This window comes from Serinus canaria, chromosome 21 (genome assembly GCF_022539315.1).
Source record: "Serinus canaria isolate serCan28SL12 chromosome 21, serCan2020, whole genome shotgun sequence".
NCBI classification, from domain to species: Eukaryota; Metazoa; Chordata; class Aves; order Passeriformes; family Fringillidae; genus Serinus; species Serinus canaria.
Window position 1 is genome coordinate 1,446,577 of NC_066334.1, and position 24,443 is coordinate 1,471,019.

General features: G+C 56.6%; 1 protein-coding gene across 3 annotated transcripts in view; it reads right to left on the reverse strand.

Moving 5' to 3' along the window:
- Positions 1-11,409: 11,409 nt before the first annotated feature.
- PAX7 (paired box 7) overlaps positions 11,410-24,443 on the reverse strand; it is a 112,664-nt gene continuing 99,630 nt past the window's right edge. For 2 of the 3 annotated variants that reach the window (XM_050982621.1, XM_050982620.1), the window contains exons 8-9: positions 15,670-15,916; positions 11,410-11,525 (exon numbers count right to left, since the gene is read on the reverse strand). In XM_050982621.1, coding sequence (XP_050838578.1) covers positions 11,410-11,525; positions 15,670-15,916 — 363 coding nt within the window. Of the gene's footprint in view, positions 11,526-15,669; positions 15,917-22,443; positions 22,510-24,443 lie in introns of all 3 variants that reach the window. The other variant, XM_050982619.1, reaches the window with a different exon arrangement.

Consider the following 24,443-nt stretch of genomic DNA (forward strand, 5'->3'; position numbering starts at 1 on the left):
CAAACCCGCCCCAAAACTTTCCCGGATTCCCAAACCCACCCCAAAACTTTCCCAGATTCCCAAACCCACCCCAAAACTTTCCCAGATTCCCAAACCCACCCCAAAACTTTCCCAGATTCCCAAACCTGCCTCAAAACCTTCCCAGATTCCCAAACCCGCCTCAAAACCTTCCCGGATTCCCAAACTCACCCCAAAACCTTCCCGGATTCCCAAACCCGCCTCAAAACCTTCCCAGATTCCCAAACCCGCCCAAAACCTTCCCGGAGCACCCGCAGCTGGCAGGGCCAGGGTTTGCTGCTCCCCTTTCCCCCAGATCTTTGGGATTTGGGGATTGGTCAGGATTTGGGGACGTGGGTGAAGTTCAGGCCCTAAAGCAACACGAAATTCCAGCTGCAAAACTCCCTGGGAATCCCCGGTGCTGGAAAAGGCGATGGAACAAAGGGAGTGATGGGAAGGGGTTGAAGCATTTCCTCTGTACCCCAGAACCTCCCCAGAAAGGTTCAATTCCTGAGTTTTGAATAAAAAGGGAGGGAAAACCCCAAATTCCTTTAGTTTGAGGTTCAAAGAATGTTGGGAATCTCAGCTGGGAGAGGCAAAAATGTTTTGTTTCCCTTCCGGGTTGTTCTTCCCAGGCATGGAAACGGGATTTGTCTGTTCCTCAAATTCCCTCTGAGAGCGGAACAGTGGGAGTGCAGGATTAAATCACAGAGTCATGGAATTGAAGGATCAGGGAGCCATGGAATTGTGGGATTATGGAATCACAGAATCATGGAATTAAAGGATTGTGGAATCACAGGATCATGGAATTGAAGGATCAGAGAGCTGTGGAACTCTGGGATTGTGGAATCACAGAATCGTGGAATTGCAGGATTGTGGAATTGTGGAATCATAGGATTGTAGGATTATGGAAAATGGAATCATGGAATTGTGGGGTTATGGAATCACAGGATCATGGAATTGAAGGATCAGAGAGCCATGGAATTGTGGGATTATGGAATCACAGAATCGTGGATTTGCAGGACTAGGGAATCATGGAATTGTGGGATTATGGAATAATGGAATAACGGAATTGCAGGATTATAGAATTGTGGAATTGCAGGAATATACAATCATGGAATCATAGAATTGAAGGATCAGAGAACCATGGAATTGTGGAATTATAGAATCACAGAATAGTGGAATTGCAGGATAATAGATTTGTGGGATTGCAGGATTATACAATTCTGGAACCGTGGAACTGTAGGATTTTGGAACCATGGAATTGTATGATTGTGGAATCATGGAATTGCAGTGTTATACAACCATGGAATCATGGGACTGTAGGATCAGAGAATCAGGGAATTGCAGGATTATAGAATCACAGAATTTTAGGATTGCAGAATCATGGAATTGCAGGATGGGACAATCATGGGACTGTAGGATTGCAGAGCCCTGGAATTGTGGGATTCTAGAACCATGGAATCATGGAAATGTAGGATCAGAGGACCATGGAACTGCAGGATTATAAAATCACGGAATCATGGAATTGCAGGACTGTAGAGTCACAGAATTGCAGGGTTATCGAATCAGCTGCTGATAGGATGGTACAACCAGGGGCCCGTGTGGTTGTAGGATGGTGGAATGAGGCAGGTGCGGGATTAAAGAGTAACAGAGGTATAGGATTACAGAATCATGGAATTGCAGGATCAGAGATTCATGGAATTGTCGGATTATGGAATCACAGAATCATCAAATCATGGAATTGTCAGATTACAGGACCATGGAGGTGTAAAATTGGAGAACCAAGGATTTGCATGATTATAAAGTTACAGAATCATGGAATGATGGAATTGTAGGATCAGGGAATCACAGAAATGTTGGATTATAGAATCATGGAACTGTGGGTTTATAGAGTCACAGAACTGTAGGATTACAGAATCACGGGACTGTAGGATTAGGGAATGATGGAATTGTAGGGTTATGGAATCATGGAATAATGGAATATGTGGGGCTGGAAGGGATCCATCGGGATCATCGAATCCAAGAGTAACTGAGAAAATCCAGGAAAATGATGGAAATGTTCAACTCTTTTTGGTGGTGAAGTTGAAAAGGGAAGTGTGAGCTGCTCCTCTGGGGGTTTCTGCCCCACAGAACGGCAGAGCCAGGATAAAATTATGGATATTTGGGGATTTCCCTGAGCCTGGGGTCTCTGCAGGCTTGGAGTCTCTCTGGCCAGGGCAGCAAATATTGGGATTCCAGGGGAATATTGGGATTCCAGGGGAACATCCAGTAGGGGTGGGGTCAGAGGAGGCTGCGGGGACACAGAAGTCCTGAGGAACAGAGGGAAGAGCTGTGACTCCCAGACAATGATAAAAATAAATAAATAAATAAATAATAACAAAAAAATAGAAAATATAAACAGTAAAAATAAAAATAATAAATAAAACAATAGAAAATAATAAATAAAATAATAAATAAAAATTATAGATTAATAAAGAGAAATAATAAACTAATAATTTGAAATTAATTAAAAAAATAAATGGCAGAAAAGGAGCAGCTTTTGCCCCCCCAGGGCACAGGGACAGTCCCGGCCTTGGCCCCGGGTACCCCGCAGGAGCCGGGTTGTCACCGCTGCCTGTGCCAGGGCCAGCAGAGCTGTCACCCGGGCTGGGAGCTGATTTAGCAGCGCCTTATCAGCTCCTCATCACCTCCTTATCAGCCCCTTATCAGCTCCTCATCACCTCCTTATCAGCCCCTTATCAGCTCCTCATCACCTCCTTATCAGCTCCTTATCAGCGGATTAACGCCGCCGGCAGCCCCGAGCTGGAGCCGCCCGCTGTCGGCGGGGCCGGGGCGGCTCCCCCGGGCTCCCCCTGCCCCGGTGGCCTCAGGGGGCACCGGAGCCGCCCTGGCACGGCCCGGGATGGCCGGGCCCGGCACGGAGCCCCGGGAAGGCGGGGCTGGAGCCAAGGCTCCGGGAGGGGCCGGGATGGGGCTGGGATGGGGCTGGGAGCCGGGAGCGGGCAGCGGAGAGGGTCGGAAACCAGGGATGGGCCGGGAATAACGGCACCGTGTTTGTGATGGCACCGCCTTCCGCTGTCACCGGCTTACAGTGTCACCGTGTTTGTAATGTCACCCCATTCCAGTGTCACCTGCTTACAGTGTCACCGTGCTCTTAATGTCACCCTATTCCACTGTCACTGTGCTTACAGTGTCACCGTGTTTGTAATGTCACCCCATTCCAGTGTCACCTGCTTACAGTGTCACCGTGTTTGTAATGTCACTGTGTTTATAGTGTCACCGTGATTTTGATGTCACTCTGTTTTAGTGTCACCCCATTTTAGTGTCACCATGTTTATTGGGTCACTGTGTCCTTAATGTCACCCTGTTTTGGTGTCACTGTGCTTACACTGTCACCATGTTCTCAATGTCACCCCACCAGGTTTACAGTGCCACCGTGTTTTTAATGTCACTGTCTTTATAGTGTCACCATGATTTAGATGTCACCCTGTTTTGGTGTCACTGTGCCTATGGTGTCACCATGATTTTAATGCCACCATGTTTTATGGTAACCGTGTTTATAGAGTCACTGTGACTTTGATGTCACCCCATTTTAGTGTCACCCCATTTTAGTCTCACCCTGTTTTGGTGTCACCATGTTTATAATGTCACTGTGTTTATAGGATTAACATGTTTTACATAACTGTGTTTATAGTGTCACTGTGCTTTTAATGTCCCCCCTCTTTAATGTCACCGTGTTTATAGTGTCACCCTGTTTTGGTGTCACCATGCTTATGGTGACACCATGATTTTATATGTCACCATGTTTTGGTGTTACCGTGTTTATAGTGTCACTGTGATTTTGATGTCACCCCATTTTAGTGTCACCCCATTTTAGTGTCACCGTGTTTATAGTGTCACCCTGATTGGTGTCACTGTGGTTATGGTGCCACCATGATTTTAATGTCACCAGGTTTTGGTGTCACTGTATTTATAATGTCGCTGTGATTTCAATGTCACCCTGTTTTGGTGTCACTGTGGTTATGGTGCCACTGTGATTTTATTGTCACCATGTTTTGGTGTTACTGTGTTTATAGTGTCACTCTGTTTTGGTGTCTCTGTGGTAATGGTGTCACCGTGATTTTAGTGTCACCATGTTTTGGTGTTACTGTGTTTATAGTGTCACTGTGCTTTTAATGTCACCATGTTTTGGTGTTACCCTGGTTATGGTGTCACCGTGATTTTGATGTCACCATGTTTTGGTGTTACCCTGGTTATGGTGTCACCGTGATTTTAATGTCACCATGTTTTGGTGTTACCGTGTTTATAGTGTCAATGTGATTTTGACATCACCCTGTTTTGGTGTCACTCTTGTTTGGTGTCACCATTTTTATAGTATCACCATGTTTTTAATGTCACCCCATTTTAGTGTCACCATGTTTGGGGTTCCTGCACAAACTTGCTCCCCTCCCTGGCACCCTGGGCGTGACCCCGAGGTGTGGAGGGCTCAGAACTGCCCTCAGCAGCAGCTCCTGATTTTCCCACCTGGAAAAATCCAGCAGGTCCTGGTGGGATACAGCCCCTGAAGGGTGGCTATGCTCAGCTGGGGCTGGGCTCTTCCTCCGGGCAGCACTGACAGAACCAGAGCACCGCCTCGAGCACCAAGGGAAATACAGCTTGGATCCCAGGAGAAAGATTTTTATGGAAAGGGTGAGAAAGTTCTGGAATGTTCTGCCCGGGGAGGTGTTGGAGTCCCCATCCCTGGGGGTGTTTAACAGAGCCTGGATGTGGCACTGGGTGCCAGGGTTTGGTTGGGGTGCTGGGGCTGGGCTGGACTCAGTGATGTTGAAGGTTTTTTCCAACCTGAGCATTCTGTGAGTTCTGTGAATTCTGTGAGATTCTGTGATTTCTGTGAATTCAGTGATTCTGTGAATTCTGTGAATTCTGTGAGACTCTGTATATTCTGTGTGTTCTGTGAATTCTGTGTGATTTTGTGAAATGGGGAATTCTGTGAATTCTGTGTGTTCTGTGAATTCAGTGACTCTGTGAATTCTGTGATTCTGTGTGATTCTGTAATTCTGTGTGATTCTGTAATTCTGTGAGATTCTGTGATTTCTGTGAATTCAGAGATTCTGTGAATTCTGTGTATTCTGTGAATTCTGTATGATTTTGTGAAATTGGGAATTCTGTGAATTCTGTGTGATTCTGTGATTCCGCTAATTCTGTGAGATTCTGTGAATTCAGTGATTCTGTGAATTCTGTGTGATTTTGTGAAATTGGGAATTCTGTGGATTCTGTGGATTCTGTGAATTCTGGTCAGGGTGGGAAGGGGCTCCTGGCAGACCCCACACGCCGTTCCCGCAGGGCACAGGGAGGGATGGGGGCTGAGGTTGGTGATGGTTCCCACACAAGGCTGAGCCTCTCTGGCCACAGGTTCCACAGTTTTGGGGTTTGGGGCAGTGCGGTGCCCCCGGTGCCAGAACTGCAGTTTCCAGCTCATTCCTGACAGGTTTTCCAGGGATCCCCACTGAGCCCCCCAGACCTCCAGCCCAGAGGTTCCGCAGCCCTGCCAGGCTCCCCCCAGCCCCCAGCCCCATCCAGGGGGGCAGCCCTTGGCTCGGGGGCTCCCCAGTTTCCCATTTTCCTCAGAGCTGTGGCTTATCCCAGCACTGGGAGCAGCTGGGGGTGCAGGGGTCTCAGGAAGGGGCTGGACAAGGGATGCAGGTGGGGGCTGCAATCCCAAAGCCCTCGGGCCACCCCTGAGCCAGGAGCAGACCCCAGGCTGGCAATTCCAGCTCTTTCTGCTCCCCAAACTCAAACCCAGGCAGTGTCCATCCCACAGCTGATGTCTCCCTCCCCATGGTTGGTGTTTCCAGTCCCACAGCTGGTGTTTCCAATCCCACAATTGGTGTTTCCAATCCTACACTTATTTCCCACTCCACATTTGATGTTTCCAGTCCCACATTTGACGTTTCCAATGCCACAGTGTTTTCCACCCCACAATTGGTGTTTCCCATCCCACATTTGCTGTTTCCTACCCCACACTTGGTGTTCCCCACCCCACATTTGGTGTTTTCCACCCCACACTTGGTGTTCCCCACCCCACATTTGATGTTTCCCATCCCGGGAAGGTGTCCCATCCCTCCAAGGTGGGACAGCCCCAAACGCCCCCAGGGCCGCTCGTGTTCTCTCTACCCACGGGGCCCGGCTGGAGATCAGCTCCTGTTTCGGGCATCCCGAACCTCTCCGGGCTCGCTCCTGACCCCGGGGCTTTGTTCCCAAGGGCTGTTCCCAGCCCTGCACCTCCTGGCACTTTGGGAATATTTTTCGAGTTGGCCCCGGTGTTTCGGGCGAGCCGGGTGCTCCCGGAGCGGGACCGGCCCCGCCCGGCCCGGCCCGGCCCGGCCCGGGGTGCTCGGGATCGATGGAGAAGGGCTCGGCTGGGCTGCGGGCAGGCTGGGGAATCGTCCCCGCCCGTGTGCAGCTGCTGAGAAATTCAAGGTTTTATTTGTTTGCCCGGCTCCTCCACCTGGCCGCGAACCAGAGCCGGGTTTTGCCAGGTTTTTGAGGGAAAACAGCTGGAATTTGCTGCTTTGTGTGTTGGAGATCCCCGAGGCTCTCCCCTCTCTCCTGCTGTGCAAACAACCCAAAGGCGCTTGGAATCAATATTTTTTCTTTTTTTTCCTTTTTTTTTCCTTTTTTTCCCTTTTTTTAATGTATAACAGTTATGCCTGAGTTACAGAAAGACACCTACAGGCAGCAGGTAGTTAAAGCAAAACCAGTTTCTCTTCCTACTAAATCTACTCCATATAGCTGAATAAATTATGGTGCGGTTCCGTATTTACACACCCGGCGCCCACGGCCCGGAGCGGGTGGGATGAGACAAACACAGAAGCGAGGATCCTGCAGGGATGGGGACAGGGGACACCCTGCGGCCTGGGGGGACCCGCGGGGCGCCGGCGGGGGCGGGTTAGAAGCGTTAAATACACAAAGGAGCCGAAGGAGCCGAAGGAGCCACCGGAGCCGATCTGCTGCGCCGGCCAGGCCCGGTCCGGCCGTGCTGGGGTGGGACGGGGCTGGGGGGGCCAAAGGAGCCCCTCGGGGTCACTGCTGTCCCCCGGGGGAGCAGGGGTCACCGGCAGGCCTGGGAGAGCGGTGGAGCCGGGAGAGCATCCCTGGGTGTGGCCAACTCCGGGTGTGGCCATGGGTGCTGTGTCCATCTCTGCTGTGGCCATCTCTGCTGTGTCCATCCCTGATGAGTCCATCTCTGGAGTGTGTCCATCTCTGGAATGTCTCAGTCTCTGGCCATGTCCATCTCTCCTGTGTCCATCTCTGGAGTGTGTCCATCTCTGGAATGTCTCAGTCTCTGGCCATGTCCATCTCTGACGTGTCCATCTCTGGCCATGTCCCTTGGTCACTGCTGCTCTGGTTTTTGGTCCCCCAGAGTCAGCAGCAGCTGAGTATCTGCTTGGTCACTGCTGGGTGGCCCCAGGTGCCCACAGCCATGTTCCTGCTGTCCAGCTCTGTCCAGCTCTGTCCAGCTCTCCAGGTTTGGTCCCCATTGGTGGCCGCAGGTGGCTGCAGGTGCCCACAGCCAGGTTCCTGCTGTCTGGCTCTGTCCAGTTCTCCAGTCCCAGTCCCTGTTGGTGGCTGCAGGTGGCCACAGCCAGGTTCCTTCTGTCCAGCTCTCTGGGTTTGGTCCTTGTTGGTGGCCCCAGGTGGCTGCAGGTGCCCACAGCCAGGTTCCTGCTGTCCAGCTCTCCAGGTTTGGTCCCCGTTGGTGGCCCCAGGTAACTGCAGGTTCCTGCTGTCCAGCTCTCCAGTCTCAGTCCCCGTTGGTGGCCCCAGGTGGCCGCAGGTGGCCCCAGCCAGGTTCCCGCTGTCCCACTGTTCACGCTCTGTCCTGTCCCAGCTCCAGGCCCTCCCCGCCGTGTCCCCTCCCCATCCCACCCACACCCCGAGTTTGTCTCTCGTCAGCAGAGCTGAGGTTGGCAATCCATGAAATAAAACTGAACCAACAGAACAAAACCAAAAGTTACTTTTGACTTTCATACATGAACAAAAGGAAGAAACGAAACAAAACAAAAAGCAAAAAAAAACCCCAAGCCCGAAATCAACCCATCCCACCCCGAAGATTCTGGAATGTCTTTTGAAAACACACAATAGGCAGATTTCTACAGTTTATCCCCCCATCCCCTTTTTTCCTTCTTTTTAAATTTTTTTTACATTTTTCTTTTTTTTTTCCTTTTTTTTTTTTAAACTAGCACGGCACTCACTGTGGGTTTGTTTTTTTTCCTTAGTATATAAAAAAAAAAAGTCAACTTTCTATAAACATACAGCACATGACCAAATTCCCAACTAAATGTACAAAGTGCGACCACGAGGGGAAGGTCAGAGAAGAGCTATTTGTTCCTCTAGGAATTCTATTTACAGCCGTGCCCAGCTGCCCACGGACTCTCTGGGAAGGGGATTGGCAGGGAGGCCTCTGCAGCGCTCCCTCCCTGGAATTTCGGGGTTTTTTGGGGTCCTGCCCTCGGGTGAGGCGGCCAGGCCCGGCTGTCCATACGTGAGGTGACGGAGGAGGGAAGAGCAGGAGCAGCAGCCAAGGGATTCCCTGGAATGATGGAGCCTTTCCTTGAGGCTGGGCAGGCATCGAGGAGGCTGCTGGGCCGGGAATTCCAGCGGCACTGAGGAGGGGGAATGGGCACGGGATGGAATTGGGATCGGCACGGGATGGAATTGGGATTGGCCAGGGATGGAATTCCAGCAGCAAAGAGGAGGGCACAGGCGGGAAGGTGCTCCCATCTGGGGATGGTCAGAAATGTTAAATATCAGGAAATCTCCCATTTTAGCACTTGCTGTGAGTGGTGTCGAGAGAAACTGCAGCTGGTGCTTCCACTGCTGCCTGGAGACACCCGGATCCCTTGGGGACTCCTGCTGGGAATGACATTTCAGCCAGGACTGGAATTCCGCAGGGCTGTCCCTTCCTCTGGAGCTCTGAAGCGCAAACACCACGAGCCAGCAGAGGCTTCGCTGCCCCCTGAGATCTCCGGAGCAGAGCAGGGAGAGGCCCCGGGGTCACCGAGCAGTCCGGGGCGCGGGGGCTCCTCTGTCCCCTCTGGGAATTGTGTCCCCTCCGTGTCCCTTCGGCCTCGCCAGCCGCAGGTGCCCCGGGAGAGGAGGTGGGGATGGAATTGCTCCCAAACTCTGTGATCCAGGGAATGTCTGGGCTCCGTGTGTGACACGAGGATTTCAGGAGCACTGAGCCTCTGGGTTCAGGAGTCACCTGGGTTCAGCTCCTGCATGAGAGAGGTGCAGGAAAATCCCTCTGGGAATGTGGAGCCGGCTCTGCCGGAGGCGGGAAGCGAAGCTGATGGGAGCCACGTGTGGCTCTGCTGGGATGCTGGGAATCCAGGACAGGGGAGCTGGTCCAGGTGGCGGCGGGGACAGTGGCCTGGTGGCTTGTGATGAACAGGGAGGGGGCCAGGCAGGGGAAGAGCCCAGGGAGATGTTCCAGCTGCCAGAACATTCCAGCTGGTTCAGGAAGGGCAGGAGAGGGGAGAACCAGGGAAGCCTCCTTCAGCAACCTGGAGGGGCCACGGGGTCCCTCAGTGCACAAAGGCAGAAAATGGTGTGAAAGCAAAGACCTGAGGGGCTCAGGGCATCACAAACCCCACAGCCCACGGGGGACAGCAAACTGTGCCCATGGGGGACACAACTCTGCCCATGGGGGACACAACTCTGCCCGTGGGGGACACAAATCTGCCCGTGGGGACACAAATCTGGCTGTGGCCACCACGCCTCTCACACCTCAGCTCCTGCCCCATCCCAGGCCAGCTTTCCCGACCCTCTCCTGGCCAAATCTGACCCTGCATGGGGAGGTGAGGGGTGACTGGGAATGCTCAGGGATCACCAAGGGAAGCGTGTCAGGGATGCTCAGGGATCACAGCCAAAAGGGAAATGTGTCACCCTGGGAGGGCGGCACCTCGGCAGTGACCTGGGGGTGCTGGCTGGGCTTGTCCGAGCAGGGACAGGAGGTGACACAAAGGCAGGAGAGGAGAAAGGTGGGGGGAGAAATTCAGAGAACAGGATCTGGCTTAGAGGGGGGAATGAGAGAGAAACTCCAGCAGCAGAGGGAGGGACTGTGGGGCTGGGCTGGGCGGGGCTGGGGAGGGATGGATAGATGGATGGATGGATGGATGGATGGATGGATGGATGGATGGATGGATGGATGGATGGATGGATGGATGGATGGATGGATGGATGGATGGATGGATGGATGGATGGATGGATGGAGCAAAGCTTTGTCCCGGCAGTAGAACAGGGAATGCCTCATAGGAATCCCATCTCTGCAGTGTCCCTTCCTGGCCTGGCTGCTGCAGAATCCCCTCAGCTCCTCTGTCCTGGCTCCACGTCCTGGGCAGGGCAGCACCTCCAGGCCCAGCTCCGTTCCCTTCCAGGCGATTCCCGTGGCAGATCCCGGCTCTGCTCAGCAAGTTCCCAGCCCTGCCCTCTTGCCTTTGCTCCCATGGCCAGCTCAGAGACAGCAGGGCCACCAGGAGCCCTGCCCCGTGTCCCCAGGGTGTGTCTGCAGCCCCTCTCGTGCCAGGCCAGCGCTGTCCCCGCTGCTGCCGCGCTGCTGCCGTGGCCTGGCGGTGACACTCGGCTCTGGATTGTCCCTCAGAGGAGCAGAGCGCTACCTGTGCTCTTCCTCTCCGCTGCTCCTGCAGCCATTTCTGTTTTCCAAAGGTCCCAGGCTGGCTGGAATTCTACCCCAGCCCTGCTTAGCAGCGATCTGGGAAGCCACCGGTGAGAAGGGAGGGTAGGCTGGGCTGGGGAAATTTGCTGTCCCTTGAATAAATGTTTTTCTGCTTTCATTTGTCTTTGCAGTTCATTTGTTTGTTTGTTTTTTAAACAAGTCCTTATTTTTGGTCCATAGGTCTTCCGTGGTCCCGATTTACATCACCCTTAATGCTCAGCTGGGTTATTCCTTCCTATACAACATTCACCAAATTTACAGCAACAGAAAGAAAAGGAAACAAAATGAAACTTTTTCCTTTACAAAGGAAAAAAACCCCAAAGCGCTCAATTTGGCTTTGACTATTCCAGCTACCTAGGGAATGGAAAGTCCTGGAGTGGGGGGAATGTCATGGCCTTGGAGGGAGGGCTGGACCGGGGTTGATAAATGCACCCAGCCCGTGGTCTCTGGCCACAGGAGGAGTCAGGCCCCGAGGCCGGACCTGCTTCTGGAATGCTCTGGGGGAGCCGGACTCTGGGAGAGCTCCCCCTGTTTCCCATCTCCTCGGCAGCTGGGGTGGAACGGGGCAGGGAGGATCCCTGGGGCCCGCGGGGGTCTCCGGAGGTGCCTGGTGTGGGGGTCTCCAGAGGTGCCTGGCGTGGGGCTCTCCAGGGCTCCCTGGCGTGGGGCTCTCAGTAGGCCTGGCCCGTCTCCACCGGCAGCAGCCCCAGCACGGCCGAGTGCTCCCCCAGCTTCATGCGGCGCTGCGTGGACAGGCTGACGTTCTTGGCCAGGTAATCCACGGCGGCTGCGGGGGAAAGGGACAGTGAGGACACGGGGACACTCAGTGAGCAGGCTTTCAGCCCTGCAGGGCAGCACCAGCGACCCCCTGCTCTCCTGGGGAGGTGCTCAGAGCCGGGATGGGGCTGCCAGGAGCTGCAGGGCAGTAGGGACAGCCCAGAGCTGTCACACACAGTAAGGACCCCCTGCTCTCCTGGGAAGGGGGTCAGAGCCTGGATGGGGCTGTCACACACAGCAGGGATGTTCTGCTCTCCTGGGAAGGGGGTCAGAGCCAGGATGGGGCTGTCACACACAGCAGGGACCCCCTGCTCTCCCAGGAAGGGGCTCACAGCTGGACTGGGGCTGTCACACATGCCAGGGACCCTCTGCTCTCCTGTGAAGTGGTTCAGAACCAAGCTGGAACTGCCAGGAGCTGCTGTGGGGCTCAGCCCAGCTGAGGGGAGGCCCTCCACTCTCTGCACGAACACCCGAAAGGAACTGAAATTCCGCATGGAAAAGGGGGTTCTGAGGGAGCTGCCTGGAGGTTTGGGATAAACCTTCCAGGCCGCCACTCTGGGTGATGCTGCTGGCTGCAATTCCAGAGATTTCGCTGCAGGCTGCCCGGCTCTGGGCTCGCAGCTGCCTCGGCCGTGCTGAGTCACGGCTGTGAGCCCTGCCTGCCTCCCTCCATCCCACGGAAACCTCTTCCCTCGCTTCCACCCGGGAAGGGAGAGCAGCTCCAGCCCCGAGGGGACGGCGGGTCCCTGCCCGGGCTGAGGGGACGGGGCTGGCACAGGACGGTGACACTGCTCATTAGCCGGGCTTCAGTCAAAGTCCCCCTCGCGCCTCTAATGGCCCCAATTAGATTAATCAGGAGCTGGCAGGAGCTGCCCGATCGCTGCCAATGAGTAAACAAATCTCAGCCATCAACGTCCTGTCAGCGGCGGGCCCCAGAGGAGCCCCTTCCACGCACCAATCCTGATTAGACTTGGCAGATCCATTAGAATTCCCTTCACGCTCCCACGTTCCATCACCGGCATCATTAACGCGGCCCCGGCCTCTGGGAGCGGCGGATCCACCGGCCCCGCTCCCCGCCGGGAGGAACGGAGCGGCTCTGGGAGCGGGAGAGACCCGGGATAACCCAGCGGGAGAGACCCGGGATAACCCATCGGGAGGGGGAGAGACCTGGGATAACCCACCGGGAGCGGGAGGGATCCCGGGATAACCCAGCGGGAGCGGGAAGGATCCGGGATAATCCACCGGGAGCGGGAGGGATCCGGGATAGCCCAGCGGGAGAGACCCGGGATAACCCAGCGGGAGCGGGAGAGACCCGGGATAACCCAGCGGGAGCGATCCCGGGATAGCCCAGCGGGAGCAGCAGCCCGCCCGGGAGCGCTGGGTGTGCTCTCTCCGCCTTTCCCGGGCCCCCTGCTCTCATCCAGACCTTTCCCTGATATTTCAGGGATTTCACCGCTCCGGGTCTGAGCTGGTGGCTCTGTCCCCGGTGTCACCGGCGCTGGGGGAAGGAGGGGGGCGGGCAGGTGGAGCCCACAAAATCCTGGAATGGTCAGGGAGGCTGGAAAAGCCCCTGAGATCACCGAGTCCAGACCTCAGCCCAGCACTGCCCGTCCCCAAACTCTCTCTCCGAGCACTGGATCCATTTCTGGGGACAGTTCCAGGGCTGGCATCTCCCTGCGCAGCCCATGCCGTGCCTGAGCCCCTTTCCACGCAGGAATCTCCTTCAAAATCCAACCTGAGCCTCCCTCGGTGTTGTTTGAGGCCGTTTCCTTTTGTCCGTCCCGGTCCCTGCGAGCAGAGCCCGACCTCCCCCAGCTCCAACCTCCTGCCAGGCTGGGAATTCGATGGCAAAACCATCCTCCCAAAAATCCCCAAACATCCCTCGCTGTGCCAGTGGGAAGAGCCCAGAGGCACCAGGGGATCCCAGGCCAGAAATCAGGGATGGGGTTTGTTGGTTCAACGGGGCAGGAGCCAAAACAAACCCAGAAATTTACGGAAGGTGTTTGTTTGTTTAGGTGAGAGGGAAAGTGGGGCTGGGTTTGTCTGTGCAAAACTGGGAATGGGGAGAAGTGGGAGGAGAGGGATTCTCTGATTCCCAAATCCTGGAGCTGTCCCATCACACAGAGCCTGCCCCAACCCCATAAACCCTATTTCTATAATACAATTTATATTAATTAAATTATATAATTTATATCGTTTATATTATGGAATACATAGTATAATAATTTAATATATTATATTATATATATATATAACATTATATCTTATATTATATTATTTATATTATTTATATACCATTAATTACAATACATTGTATACGCCATGACATTACATACAACCCTAATGATACTTTGTGTTACGCAATTAATGTATTTTATCACTTAAAAATAGTTTTGATGCTCTCGTGCCGCATCAGAGGAGGAAGGAGCACCTGATGTGAATCAATGACCCCGCGGGGTCACCTCACGCCGACGGGCGTTAAAACAGAATTTGAAGGGAAGTGAAGAATCCAAAAAAGAGGAGGAATTGGAATTATCTGCAAAGCACAACAGGCACCGGGAAAGGCAGGAGAAAATGTCGTTATTCCAAGGTCAACTGCACGGCGGGGCCGCTCTGGGCAGCGCTAATTACCGCGGAGAGCTCGTCACCAACGGGTGACAGAAACGGGCACGGGGGCCCGGGAAACGACACAAACCGTGCGAGCGGCTCGAGCAAAAATTCCTGCAGCACAGCCAGACAAACGCTCCTTTCTCCTTCCCCCTCTCTGCCAAACGCAGCTCGCCCCCCGATTTTATTTTTTACACACATGGGTGTGACTAACGCCTCGCCCAAGGGAATCTTTATTGGAAATACATGGTATCGGAATTTGTTTAAGATTTTTATCAATAGCACGTGTGTCCAGCCCCGCATCCAGAAGCGAGGGGAAGGTCGAGGGGTCACAGATCAAACTCCCGACAAACAAAAAGAGGAGGGGCGGGGGGGCCGCTATTGATCCCGTCTGCCGCCACAGCCGGTTCTCATTGAGGCCGCGCGTTAAGGACATTAAAGGGCTGTGACAGAGCGGGGCCGGAGCCGCGGCCGAGGGAGGAAAGGTCACCGAGGACACGCTGGGGCAGCGGCAGAGCGCCCGCAGGAAGAGGATGCACCTTTAACCCTAGCGGGTCAGCGGCGCTGCGAGCGCCCCGCGGCCGGGACAGCGCGGCAGGTGAGAGCAGCCCGGCCCGGGGCTGGGCCTGGCACCCGGCCGAGCTGTCCTTGTCACCCGGCCGAGCTGTCCTTGTCACCCGGCCGAGCTGTCCTTGTCACCCTGCTGGGCTGTCCTTGTCACCCTGCCGGGCTGTGCCTAGCACTTGCCTGGGCTGTGCCTGGTACCTGGCCAGGCTGTCCTTGACACCTTGCCGAGCTGTGCCTGGCACCTGGCCAGGTTGTCTTTGTCACCCTGCCAGCTTGTCCCTGCCACCCGGCCGGGCTGTCCTTGTCACCCTGCAAGGCTGTGCCTGTCACCTACAGCCAGGCTGTGCTTGTCAACTAGCTGGGCTGTGCCTGTCACCTGGCCAGGCAGTCCCTGTCACCCTGGCCAGGCTCTCCCTGTCACCCAACTGGAATAGCTCCCACTGATGTCCCTGTCATCCAGGCAGAACTGCACCCCCTGACCAGGGTGTCCCAAAAGGGACACCACCCCCCTGACCGGGGTGTTCCTGTCACCCACCACCTGGGCCGCGCTGTCCCTGTCCAAGGGCAGCTCAGGGTTCCAAGCCCAGCCCTGGTGACAAAGGCGTTCTGCAGGAGAAGCTCCCAGTCCCGGCCTGGGGAGGGCAGGGCAGGCAGGGACAGCTCAGCTCGGCTTTACAAAGCCCAGCTTTCCCCCGGCTGAGCAGGGTGAGCCAGTGCCGGTGGTTTTGGGCACGGAGCAGGGGCTGGGAGCTGGGAGCTGCCCTTTGCCGACAGAAAATTTCACCTGAGACATTTCCCTGGGGCTTTGGATTGGCCTGCGAGGGGAGGAGCAACCCACGAGCGGATTTCACTTCCAGCAGGACAAACTTCATGAGTCTCCCAGCCGACAAGGCAGAACGTGGTGCATAAATCCAACCCCCGGCCAGGCCCTCCCTCGCTCCTGCCGTTCCCGGGAAGGGGGAACGGCTCCCAGCACTTACTCTGGCCGTACTGGCCGTACTGGTAGCCGGCCACGGGGTCCACGCTGTAGCTGGTGGTGCTGTAGGTGGGGGGACAGTAGGACTGCGAGGTCGGGAGGCTCTCCACGGACTTGATGGAGTCGCTGCGCTGGCTGCAGCTGGCCGAGATGGAGTTGGTGCTGTCCAGGCCGCCGTGGAGGGGAGAGATCGAGAAATCGGCCTGGGGCTGCGGCGGGACCCCGCTGGGGTTGCTCAGGATGCTCATCACCTGCAGAGACACCGAGGCACCGTCAGGGGCCGGCAGGGAGGAAAACGGCCCCGAGAACGGCCCCGAGAACGGCCCCGAGAACGGCCCCAAAACGGCCCCAAAACGGCCCCAAAACGGCCCCGAAAACGGCCCCAAAACGCTGCTTTGGGGTGGACAGCGCCCAGACGGGGCTGGCCGGGCGGGAGAGCCGAGCTCTGCTCCCCCAAACCCTGCCGGGGCTCCCTTTGGAGCCCCGAACGGGGAGAACGCAACAATCCCACTCAGCCCACTCGGATTTTTGGGGATATTTTGATGCCCTGCCAGGGATGAGCAGAGGGGCCACGGAAAACCAGGAGAAAAAACCCCGATTTTCCCAAAGGGACGGTGAGGAAAAATGTTCCTGTTCTTGGGCAGTCAGGTTTGCAAAGGTCCCCGAGCAAAGCAGATCAAACCCTCGCTGCCTTTGATGCAGCTCCGGGGGCTGAAACGTCCGAGGTCTCTTTGGCCCCAAAAGTTAAAGGGTAACAGGTCCTGGTCCATCTCCTTTCAGTGCTCCGGTGGAAAATGTAATTGAATTTGCACACAAAAAATCTTCCTGCTTTGAGACCTGAACCAGATGAACTAATTGGGTTTTTGTTGGCGTTTTTCTCTTCTTTTTTTCTTTTTTTTCTTTTTTTTTTCCCCAGCGAAAATGCCAGATTTGTTCCCGGGGCTGAGGCTCTGCCCTTCACACGGGGACCCCGGTCCCGCCAGGGATCAGCAGAATTTCCCCGGGGTAATTCCGAGTTAAGGGTGGAAAGGGCTGGCAGGGGAAGGGCCGGGGGTTCCCGAAGCCTCTCGGTCGTGTCGGAGCCGCCTTGGGCTGGGGCGGGGGGAGCGGGGACAGGGGACGGTCACCTCGGGGGGCCCGGCCGGCGCTCAGATGCCGAGCGGCTCCAAATCTCCGAATTTAGCATAACCTTATTGACATCAATTAAAGTGGCAAATTGGAAATATTTGGAGCCTGGCAAGTGGTAAAATGAGCCCTTTATCCGCCAGCAGCGGCCTGGTGAGCTTTTGTGCCGGGGCTGCATTCTCGGCAAGGACAGGGGGGGTTTATGGGGCCGAGGGTCCCCTTCCTGCTCACCCCGACACCTTCCCGGCCCCTCCTCCCTGCCCCGGCGGGCTCCGGGGTGAATGCCCAGCCACGAGCTGGCCTCTGCTTTCTAAAGCATCTCCTCCTCCCCCCGGAAGGGCTCGGGAGCGCTGCAAAGACGCTTTGCCTGGATGGAAAATCCCCTCCCGGCTCCGCTCCGGGAGGAGAATTTGTCCGGGAGGGGAACTTGGCAGCGGGGGGTGGAGGGGGTTGGGTAAAATCCTGGAAAATACATCTAACCCCGAGCTCGGGGCTGGGCGTGGGGCTGGGGCACGGGAGGGAGATTTGAGTAAGGGAAGGGCTCGTTCCCTCCATCCCCGGCTCATTCCCCCCATCCCTGTCTCGTTCCCCCCCGTCTCTGGCTCCTTCCCCCCATCCCTGTCTCGTTCCCCCCGTCCCTGGCTCCTTCCCCCCCATCCCTGGCTCCTTCCCCCCCATCCCTGGCTCCTTCCCCCCCATCCCTGGCTCCTTCCCCCCCATCCCTGGCTCCTTCCCCCCCATCCCTGGCTCCTTCCCCCCATCCCTGGCTCCTTCCCCCCCATTCCTGCTCTTTCCTCCCCCCATCCTTGTATCGTTCCCCTCCCCCCCGTCCCTGTCTCGTTCCCCCCGTCTCTGGCTCCTCCCCCCATCCCTGGCTCCTTCCCCCCACATCCCTGGCTCCTCCCTCCCCCCATCCCTGGCTCCTTCCCCCCCATCCCTGTCTCCTTCCCCCCATCCCTGTCTCGTTCCCTCCCCCCCATTCCTGGCTCACTGACCCCTCCTCCAGGCTTTCCACCCTGCGCCGAGCTCAGACTTCTCTGCTGCTCCCCCAAAGTTAAACCCGGCTCAGCTGCCCCCACTCCGAGCTTAGCAGAGCCCCGATCGGCTCTCCAGAGCATCTCAGCAGGGATTAAGCCCCGAGGTGCTTCCATGGGAATGTTCCTAAAATGCCCTAAAATTGTCCCCGTGGGGCTCCCCGGCCCCAGGGGTGAAGAGAGGAAAGAGCATTTACCACTCAGGAGAGTGGGTTAATGGACTCAGGACTGGGGTGCTGAGCTATCCTGGGGGGGCAACACGGACCCCCTCAGGCTCTGCCAGTGGGGAAATCACGGAAGGGCAGCCTGGGGGCTCTTCCAGCTGCAGAGTTATTGATGAGCTCCCCCTAAAGCCCCCCAAAACCCTGATCTGGTTCAGCCCCAATCCCCTGGGTTCAGCTCCGGGCTGGAGCATCCCCTGGGCTGGAGGAGCTGGGTCTGAGTCCTGAGGGACACCCGGGACCCTCACACAGAGCCCCCAGACACAGCTGGGGTCAATTCACGGCTGTTTAAAACAACAAACACTCAGGAAACACGGCCGTGGGGGTTGTGGGTTATTTCTGGAAGCTCTGCCCTCTCTCCTCGCCCTTGCTGAGCTGTCCAGGCCGGGCAGTGCTGCCTGCCCGGGGCTGGGAGCCCGCCCAGCCGGGCCCCGCAGGTGCAGAGAGGATTCCAGGCGCTGGGATCGCTCAGGGTTTGCGCTGCTCTCGCTCCCTCCCGGCCGCGGCCCGGCAGTGCCCCAGCTGCTTCTGATTACCCCGAGAAAAGAACCGGCTCCCCAAGGCGGGGAGAGCCACATTAACACTTCCTTTTAGCAAAAAAAGGGGGATGTAGAGCAAGGCTGGCAAATGAAACCCATATTCACACTCCAAATCCAGGGAGCGGGGCAGATGCTTCCACAAATCCCGCCGAGAAAAGGAATTGCCTTTACCCGGTGGGAATCGGGAGCGGTGCCTGAGCTCAGCTCGGCCCTGGGGTCTCTCCAGGCCGGCCTTGGCTCCAGCAGCCCGGCCCGGCGGAGATCCCGGTCCCTGCTCCCCCTCCGGGACCCCTGCAGGGACACTGCCCTGTCGAGGGACAGATCAGGGGGACAAATTTCCCTCTGGAAATCCACCAGGACACTGGGATTCCCTCCCAGCCCTGCGGAATTCCAGTTCCTGCTCCCCCTCCAGGACTCCTGCAGGGACACTGCCCTGCCGAGGGACAGCTCAGCCCAGCCCGGCCCGAAGGGGACAGGAAGGGCTGAATTTCCCTCTGGGAATCCATCAGGACACCGGGATTCCCTCTCAGCCCTGCCGGGGTGGGGAATGGCTGCCTCTGGGGCAGGAGATTCATCCCAGCTGGATGTTCCTGTGGATTTGGGGTGGCCCAGGGGACCCTGACAGCTCAGCTGAGCCCCAAAACTCTCTGGTCCCTCTCCAAGAACGCTGACCATGGGAAGCCCCTGCCCTTCCTGGGCAGGCTGAGGGGGATTTGGGGCTGAGAATTCCCTTCCCAGACAGGCTGAGGGGGATTGGGGGCTGGGGTTCCTCTTCCTGGAAGGGCTGAGAAGGATTTGGGGTGGAGAAGCCCCTTCCTGGACAGTCTGAGAAGGATTTGGGGCCAGGAATCCCCTGACCTTCCCGGGCAGGCTGAGGGGGATTTGGGGCTGAGAATTCCCTTCCCAGATGGGCTGAGGGGGATTTGGGGCTGAGAATTCCCTTCCCAGATGGGCTGAGGGGGATTCGGGGCTGAGAATTCCCTTCCCAGATGGGCTGAGGGGGATTCGGGGCTGAGCTCCCTGAGCTCTGCACAGGTTCAGCCGAGGGCAGAGCTGACTTTCCCCAGCCCAGGACATGACGGGGTTTGGAATATTGAGAGGTTCCCGTTCCCTCCTTCCACCCAGCAGGGCAAACCCTGCAGAGCCCTCGCAGCCCGCATCCCCAGACTTCTCCTTCCTGCTGCAGAAACTCATTTCCCAGGCCACTTTTGAACTCTGGATCCCCTCCTCAAGAATGCAAAGTCCTTCTCCCTTCCCTCTCTGACCTTGCTGCCTTCTAATTTATGACTTCTTGGTGCATTATCATCCCTGACTAAAAATCAATGCCCGCTCCACATCTGCCGGGGTTTATCTGCAGGGGGATCTGTTTGCTGTCCATCAGCGGCACTGACAGCAGGACCGTCCCTCTCCCTCCCTCCCATCCCCATCCTCTCCCTCCCCCGGCCCAAATCCATCCTTGGGCTCACTCTCTGGGCTGACTCTTGCCTCGGGCCTCGTCCCCTGCCTTTCCCGAGGTCGGGAGGAGCGGGGAGAGGTCCTCGGCTGTGGGGTTGGTGCACAAAGACCCTCCTGGATGAAAGCAGCAGCTCCTCCCTCACCTCCTGCTGCTGCCCCCTCCCTCCCCACCCTCCTCAGCAGCTCCCCCCGCTCCCCCCGGGACGTTTCATCGCTCTCCCCCCTGCTATAAAAGGAGGGGAGTTAAAAAAATGTAATTAATTCCCTCCATTTCTGAGCTGGCCCTCGGGGCCTGTGGCCGCGGAAGCTGCAGCGGGGGAAATGTGCACCCTTTATGATAAAGGAGCGGCTTTGGGGAGGGAAGCACAATTAGGACCTTCCAGCTGGGCAATCAGGATCTGCTTTTGGGGCGCAGGGGGCCGGAGGGGACCCGAGTGATGGGGACAGATAACAGAGGGACAAGGGCAGGGCAGCAGCTGGGTTCGGTGCCAGGCCTGGACCTGGCAGAGCCAGCAGCTGCTCCTTGGTGGCTCCTGAGAGCCACGGGACAGCCCCAGAGGGACCACAGCTCCTGTCCTAAAACAGCCCCAGAGGGACCACGGCTCCTGTCCTAAAACAGTCCCAGAGGGACCACGGCTCCTGCCCTGTGGGATGTCCTGGAGTGACCACGGCTCCTGCCCTGTCCCAGGAGCTCCCCAGGATCCCCAGGTGACCCCTGTCAGCTCCTGGACACTGCAGGGACACACCCAGGGACATCCATAGACACATCCAGGGACACACCAGGGACACTCCGAAGGGCTCCTGGCACTGTGATTCCTGGGGCTGTGGTGCTGCTCTCCTGGGAACAAGGACAAATGGGGACAATCCTCCCTGGCCAGCAATGAATGGGATCTGTTGGACTTTTTGGGGGCACACCAGGCAAGAAGCCCCGAGAAATCCCCTGCAGGGGAGGCTGAAATCTCCCAGCTCCTGGGCTGTTCCCACTTCCCTTCCCTGGGCACGGCAAACCCTCCTGCTGGGAAACCCGCCGGATCGCCGGGATTTAGGGAGGACAAAACTCTCCCAGCTCCTCCCGGGGGAGCTCGGTCACCTCCACCCCCCTGCTCCAGCTCCTCTCCAGGTCGTGCCCTGCCCTCCCAGGCAGTTTTGGGGGGACCCAGCTCCCTCCTTCCCATCTTTCCCTCTCACCCTGCTCGTGGCAGAAGGAAAAGCCCTTCCCCACATTAATGCTTTTTGATCTCTGTGGATTCATTTCCACTTGGCGGGAAGAGGAAGAGTCGATTATTCCACACATACATTAAATGGGAACAAAATGAAGAGGTGACTGTAGGACGGCTGAAAGCCGAAGAAAGAGTTAGGAGGAGATAAATACACTTTCCCCAAAGATCTCCACTTGAAAGGAGGATAAATATATGCAAATATGCCCCTAGGTAGGACTAAAATGACTTGTGTAGCAATCGCTAACACTGCACTCACAAAACCAAGCAATTAATTTCGAATATTTTCTAAATCACCGCAGCCAGCTGAGCTGGATCCCAGCATTCCCAGCCGAGCACCCGCTACATTTGCTCTGCAGATCCAGAGGGTGCCTCCCCCTTCCTGCCCCGGGAGAATCCCCGATCCGGCCCCTGCCGCCCCGTGCGTGCAGCGGCACTGCCAGGCAGGCTTCGGAGCAAGCTGGAGCCTGTGGTGGGGTTGGGTGGCCGGGGGTGCTCCTGAGGACCCTGCAGGTGGTTCCCAAGCCCAGCGATTCCTTCCGGGTGACCTCGCTGACCTCGAGCTCAGCCCAGGCTCCCTCGGCTGTGGTCGAAGCCTCCACTTGGATTTTGGGGGATTCGAGGTTGGCAAACTCAGGGCTGATCCCCGGCCTCGCCCCCCGGGTGTTCATCCCCCTCCAGGGGCGAGGGGAGCAGTGGAGGAGCCCCCACAGCGCCGCTGCTCCTCCTGATCCGGGCCGGCTCCCGGGCTGCCCCTGGGAGCTGCAAAATCCCAATTTCCTACCCCAAACCTGGGCTGGAAAACGCGTGGAGAGTAGGGAACGGAGCACGCCGTGCCTGAATCCCGCATTCCCTGCACCCCCGTGACTCCAGAGCGGCCCCAAACAGCGACCAACCGAGCCCGGCCCGGCCGCGGCGCCTCCCGCGGCTCCGGAGCGCCGGGGGCCGGCCCGGCACGGCGGGGAAGGGCTCGGGGACACGGCAGGTGACATGGAGATGAGCGCCTGTGCCCTACAATGGCCCTGCTCCGCTGGATGGATGGGGAGCCGCCAGACAGCGACGATGGAGAGGGCTCGGGGAGGTGCCGGGGGTGGGATGGAGCCGGGGATGCGATGGAGCTGCGGCGCAGCAGCTGCGAGGGAGGAGGAGGAGGAGGAGCGGGGTGGGAGGCGGTGGGAGGTTGTTACCTGATTGTTCAGGGCTATGGTGAGGTTCCAGCGGGAGCACTGCATCTTGTTTTGGGCACCCTGCTTCTGTAGGGATGTACAAATCACAGACAAGGTCTGAGGACAGGCGCTGAGCTACGCGCAAAGGGCTCGGCCCGAGGGGACAGGAGCGGCTGCTCCGGGGGGGAGCGGCGGGGATCCCAGCAGGGAGTCGGGAGCACCGCGGGGTCAGAGGTCTGCTGAGGGCTCCGAGAAATCCCACGGGAGAAGCGGGACGGGGAGGGGAAGAACAGGAATTGCATTAAAAGCTGCTTGGTCTGGGGACATGAGACAGTCCCTGACTTGCTACTCCAAAATCTGCTGAGGGACACCAGACTCTGCTTTGGGACACCACACTCTGCTTTGGGACACCAAAATCTGCCGTGGGACACCAGACTCCACTCGGAAACACGAGCTATGGTCCCTGGCTTTGGGACACCAAACTCTGCCTTGGGACACCAAAATCTGCTCTGGGACACAAAACTCTACTCCAAAACACCAGCCATGGTCCCCATCCTTGGGACACCAATCTCTGCTCTAGGACATCAAAATCTGCTCCAAAACACCAGCCATGGTCCCTGTCTTGGGACACCAAACTCAGCTTTAGGACGCCAGACTTTGCTTTGGGACACCAATCTCTGCTCTGAGACACAAAACTCTGCTCCAAAACATGAGCCACAGTCCCTGACCTTGAACACCAGACTCTGCTCTGGGACACCGAGCTGTTATTCCCCAGAGAAAAGCAGAAAAGCAGGAAGCACAGGCTTGGCCAGGCTGGGTCACCAAAGGTGTTTTGTGGAGTGGGGGCTGGGGAGGCCAGAAGGGTCCCAGGTTATGGACACCAATTTCACTGACCAGGAAACACCAGGAGAGGCTGGAGCCAGGAGGAGAACGAGCCCCTGCACACCCCGAGCTCCCCCAGGGCTCCGATGTCCAGGTGCAGCTCCCCTCGGGGCAGGAGCTGTTTGTGTTTCACACCCGCCCACGCCTGCTCTGTCTCACAGCACCGAGCACTTTCCCCGATTTCACTGGGATCCCCAGAGATTTGAGAGAGAAAGCCCAGGATGGAGCCCGGGCTGCCCCCGTGTGCTGCTCATGAGAGAATGGGGATGAACTGTTTCTAAAATCAAGGTGTATTCAGGGGAGTTAGAAGGAAAGTCAGGCTGAGTGGGCCCTAGGAAAGGTTGAGCCTTGTGTCTGCTGGATCATGTGAAACTGCACCTGTGTCACCAGTACATGATAAATGATATAACTTTTAGATGTGAGGATTGATTAGAAATTAGATATAATTATTGTTTAATTGTAAAAAGAATAATGAGAAACTATGCTCAAGGGTTTGAGGGGGATCTCGAGAAACCCGTGCTTGGATGGAATCAATGCATGCAATAGAGCAATGTCAGTCTAATAATTAATATGTAAGTTACATAGTGATAGAATATAAAACATGTTCATCCAGAACCCATGGCAGGGTCAGATTTGGGTCTGCACCCCTGGCACCCAGAGCTCTTCAATAAAAGCACCTGCAATAATCATTCTGTGATTCTGTGCTCCTGAATAAGCAAAAGGAGCTGCCCCAGCCTCCCGATTTTTGAGTCACCACCAGCAAACTCCATCCTGGTGCTGCTTCTACCCTCCCCGTGTTTAGCCCTACATTTCTCCCTGAATATTTTGGAAAGGAGAAATTTTCTGGGTGGGAAAATCCCCCTGGTGGAATGGGAAGTGTCTCTGGGACACTTCACCCCGAGTATCCGGGGCAGGGACACGAATCCTTGCTCCTGGAATCTGGGGGCAAAGTCACTTGGGAGAGAGAGCAGGAAGGCAGAACCATGGAAAACTGGAATTCCCAAACACTTCCAGACCAATGGAAGGAGCTGGGGTAGATTTGGGGTTGGGACTGGGTCGGGCTTGTGGCTTTTGTTCCGCATTTTTGGGTCCATTTTTGGGTAAGCTCAGACTCGCTGGGGGCAGGTGGGGAAGGAGAA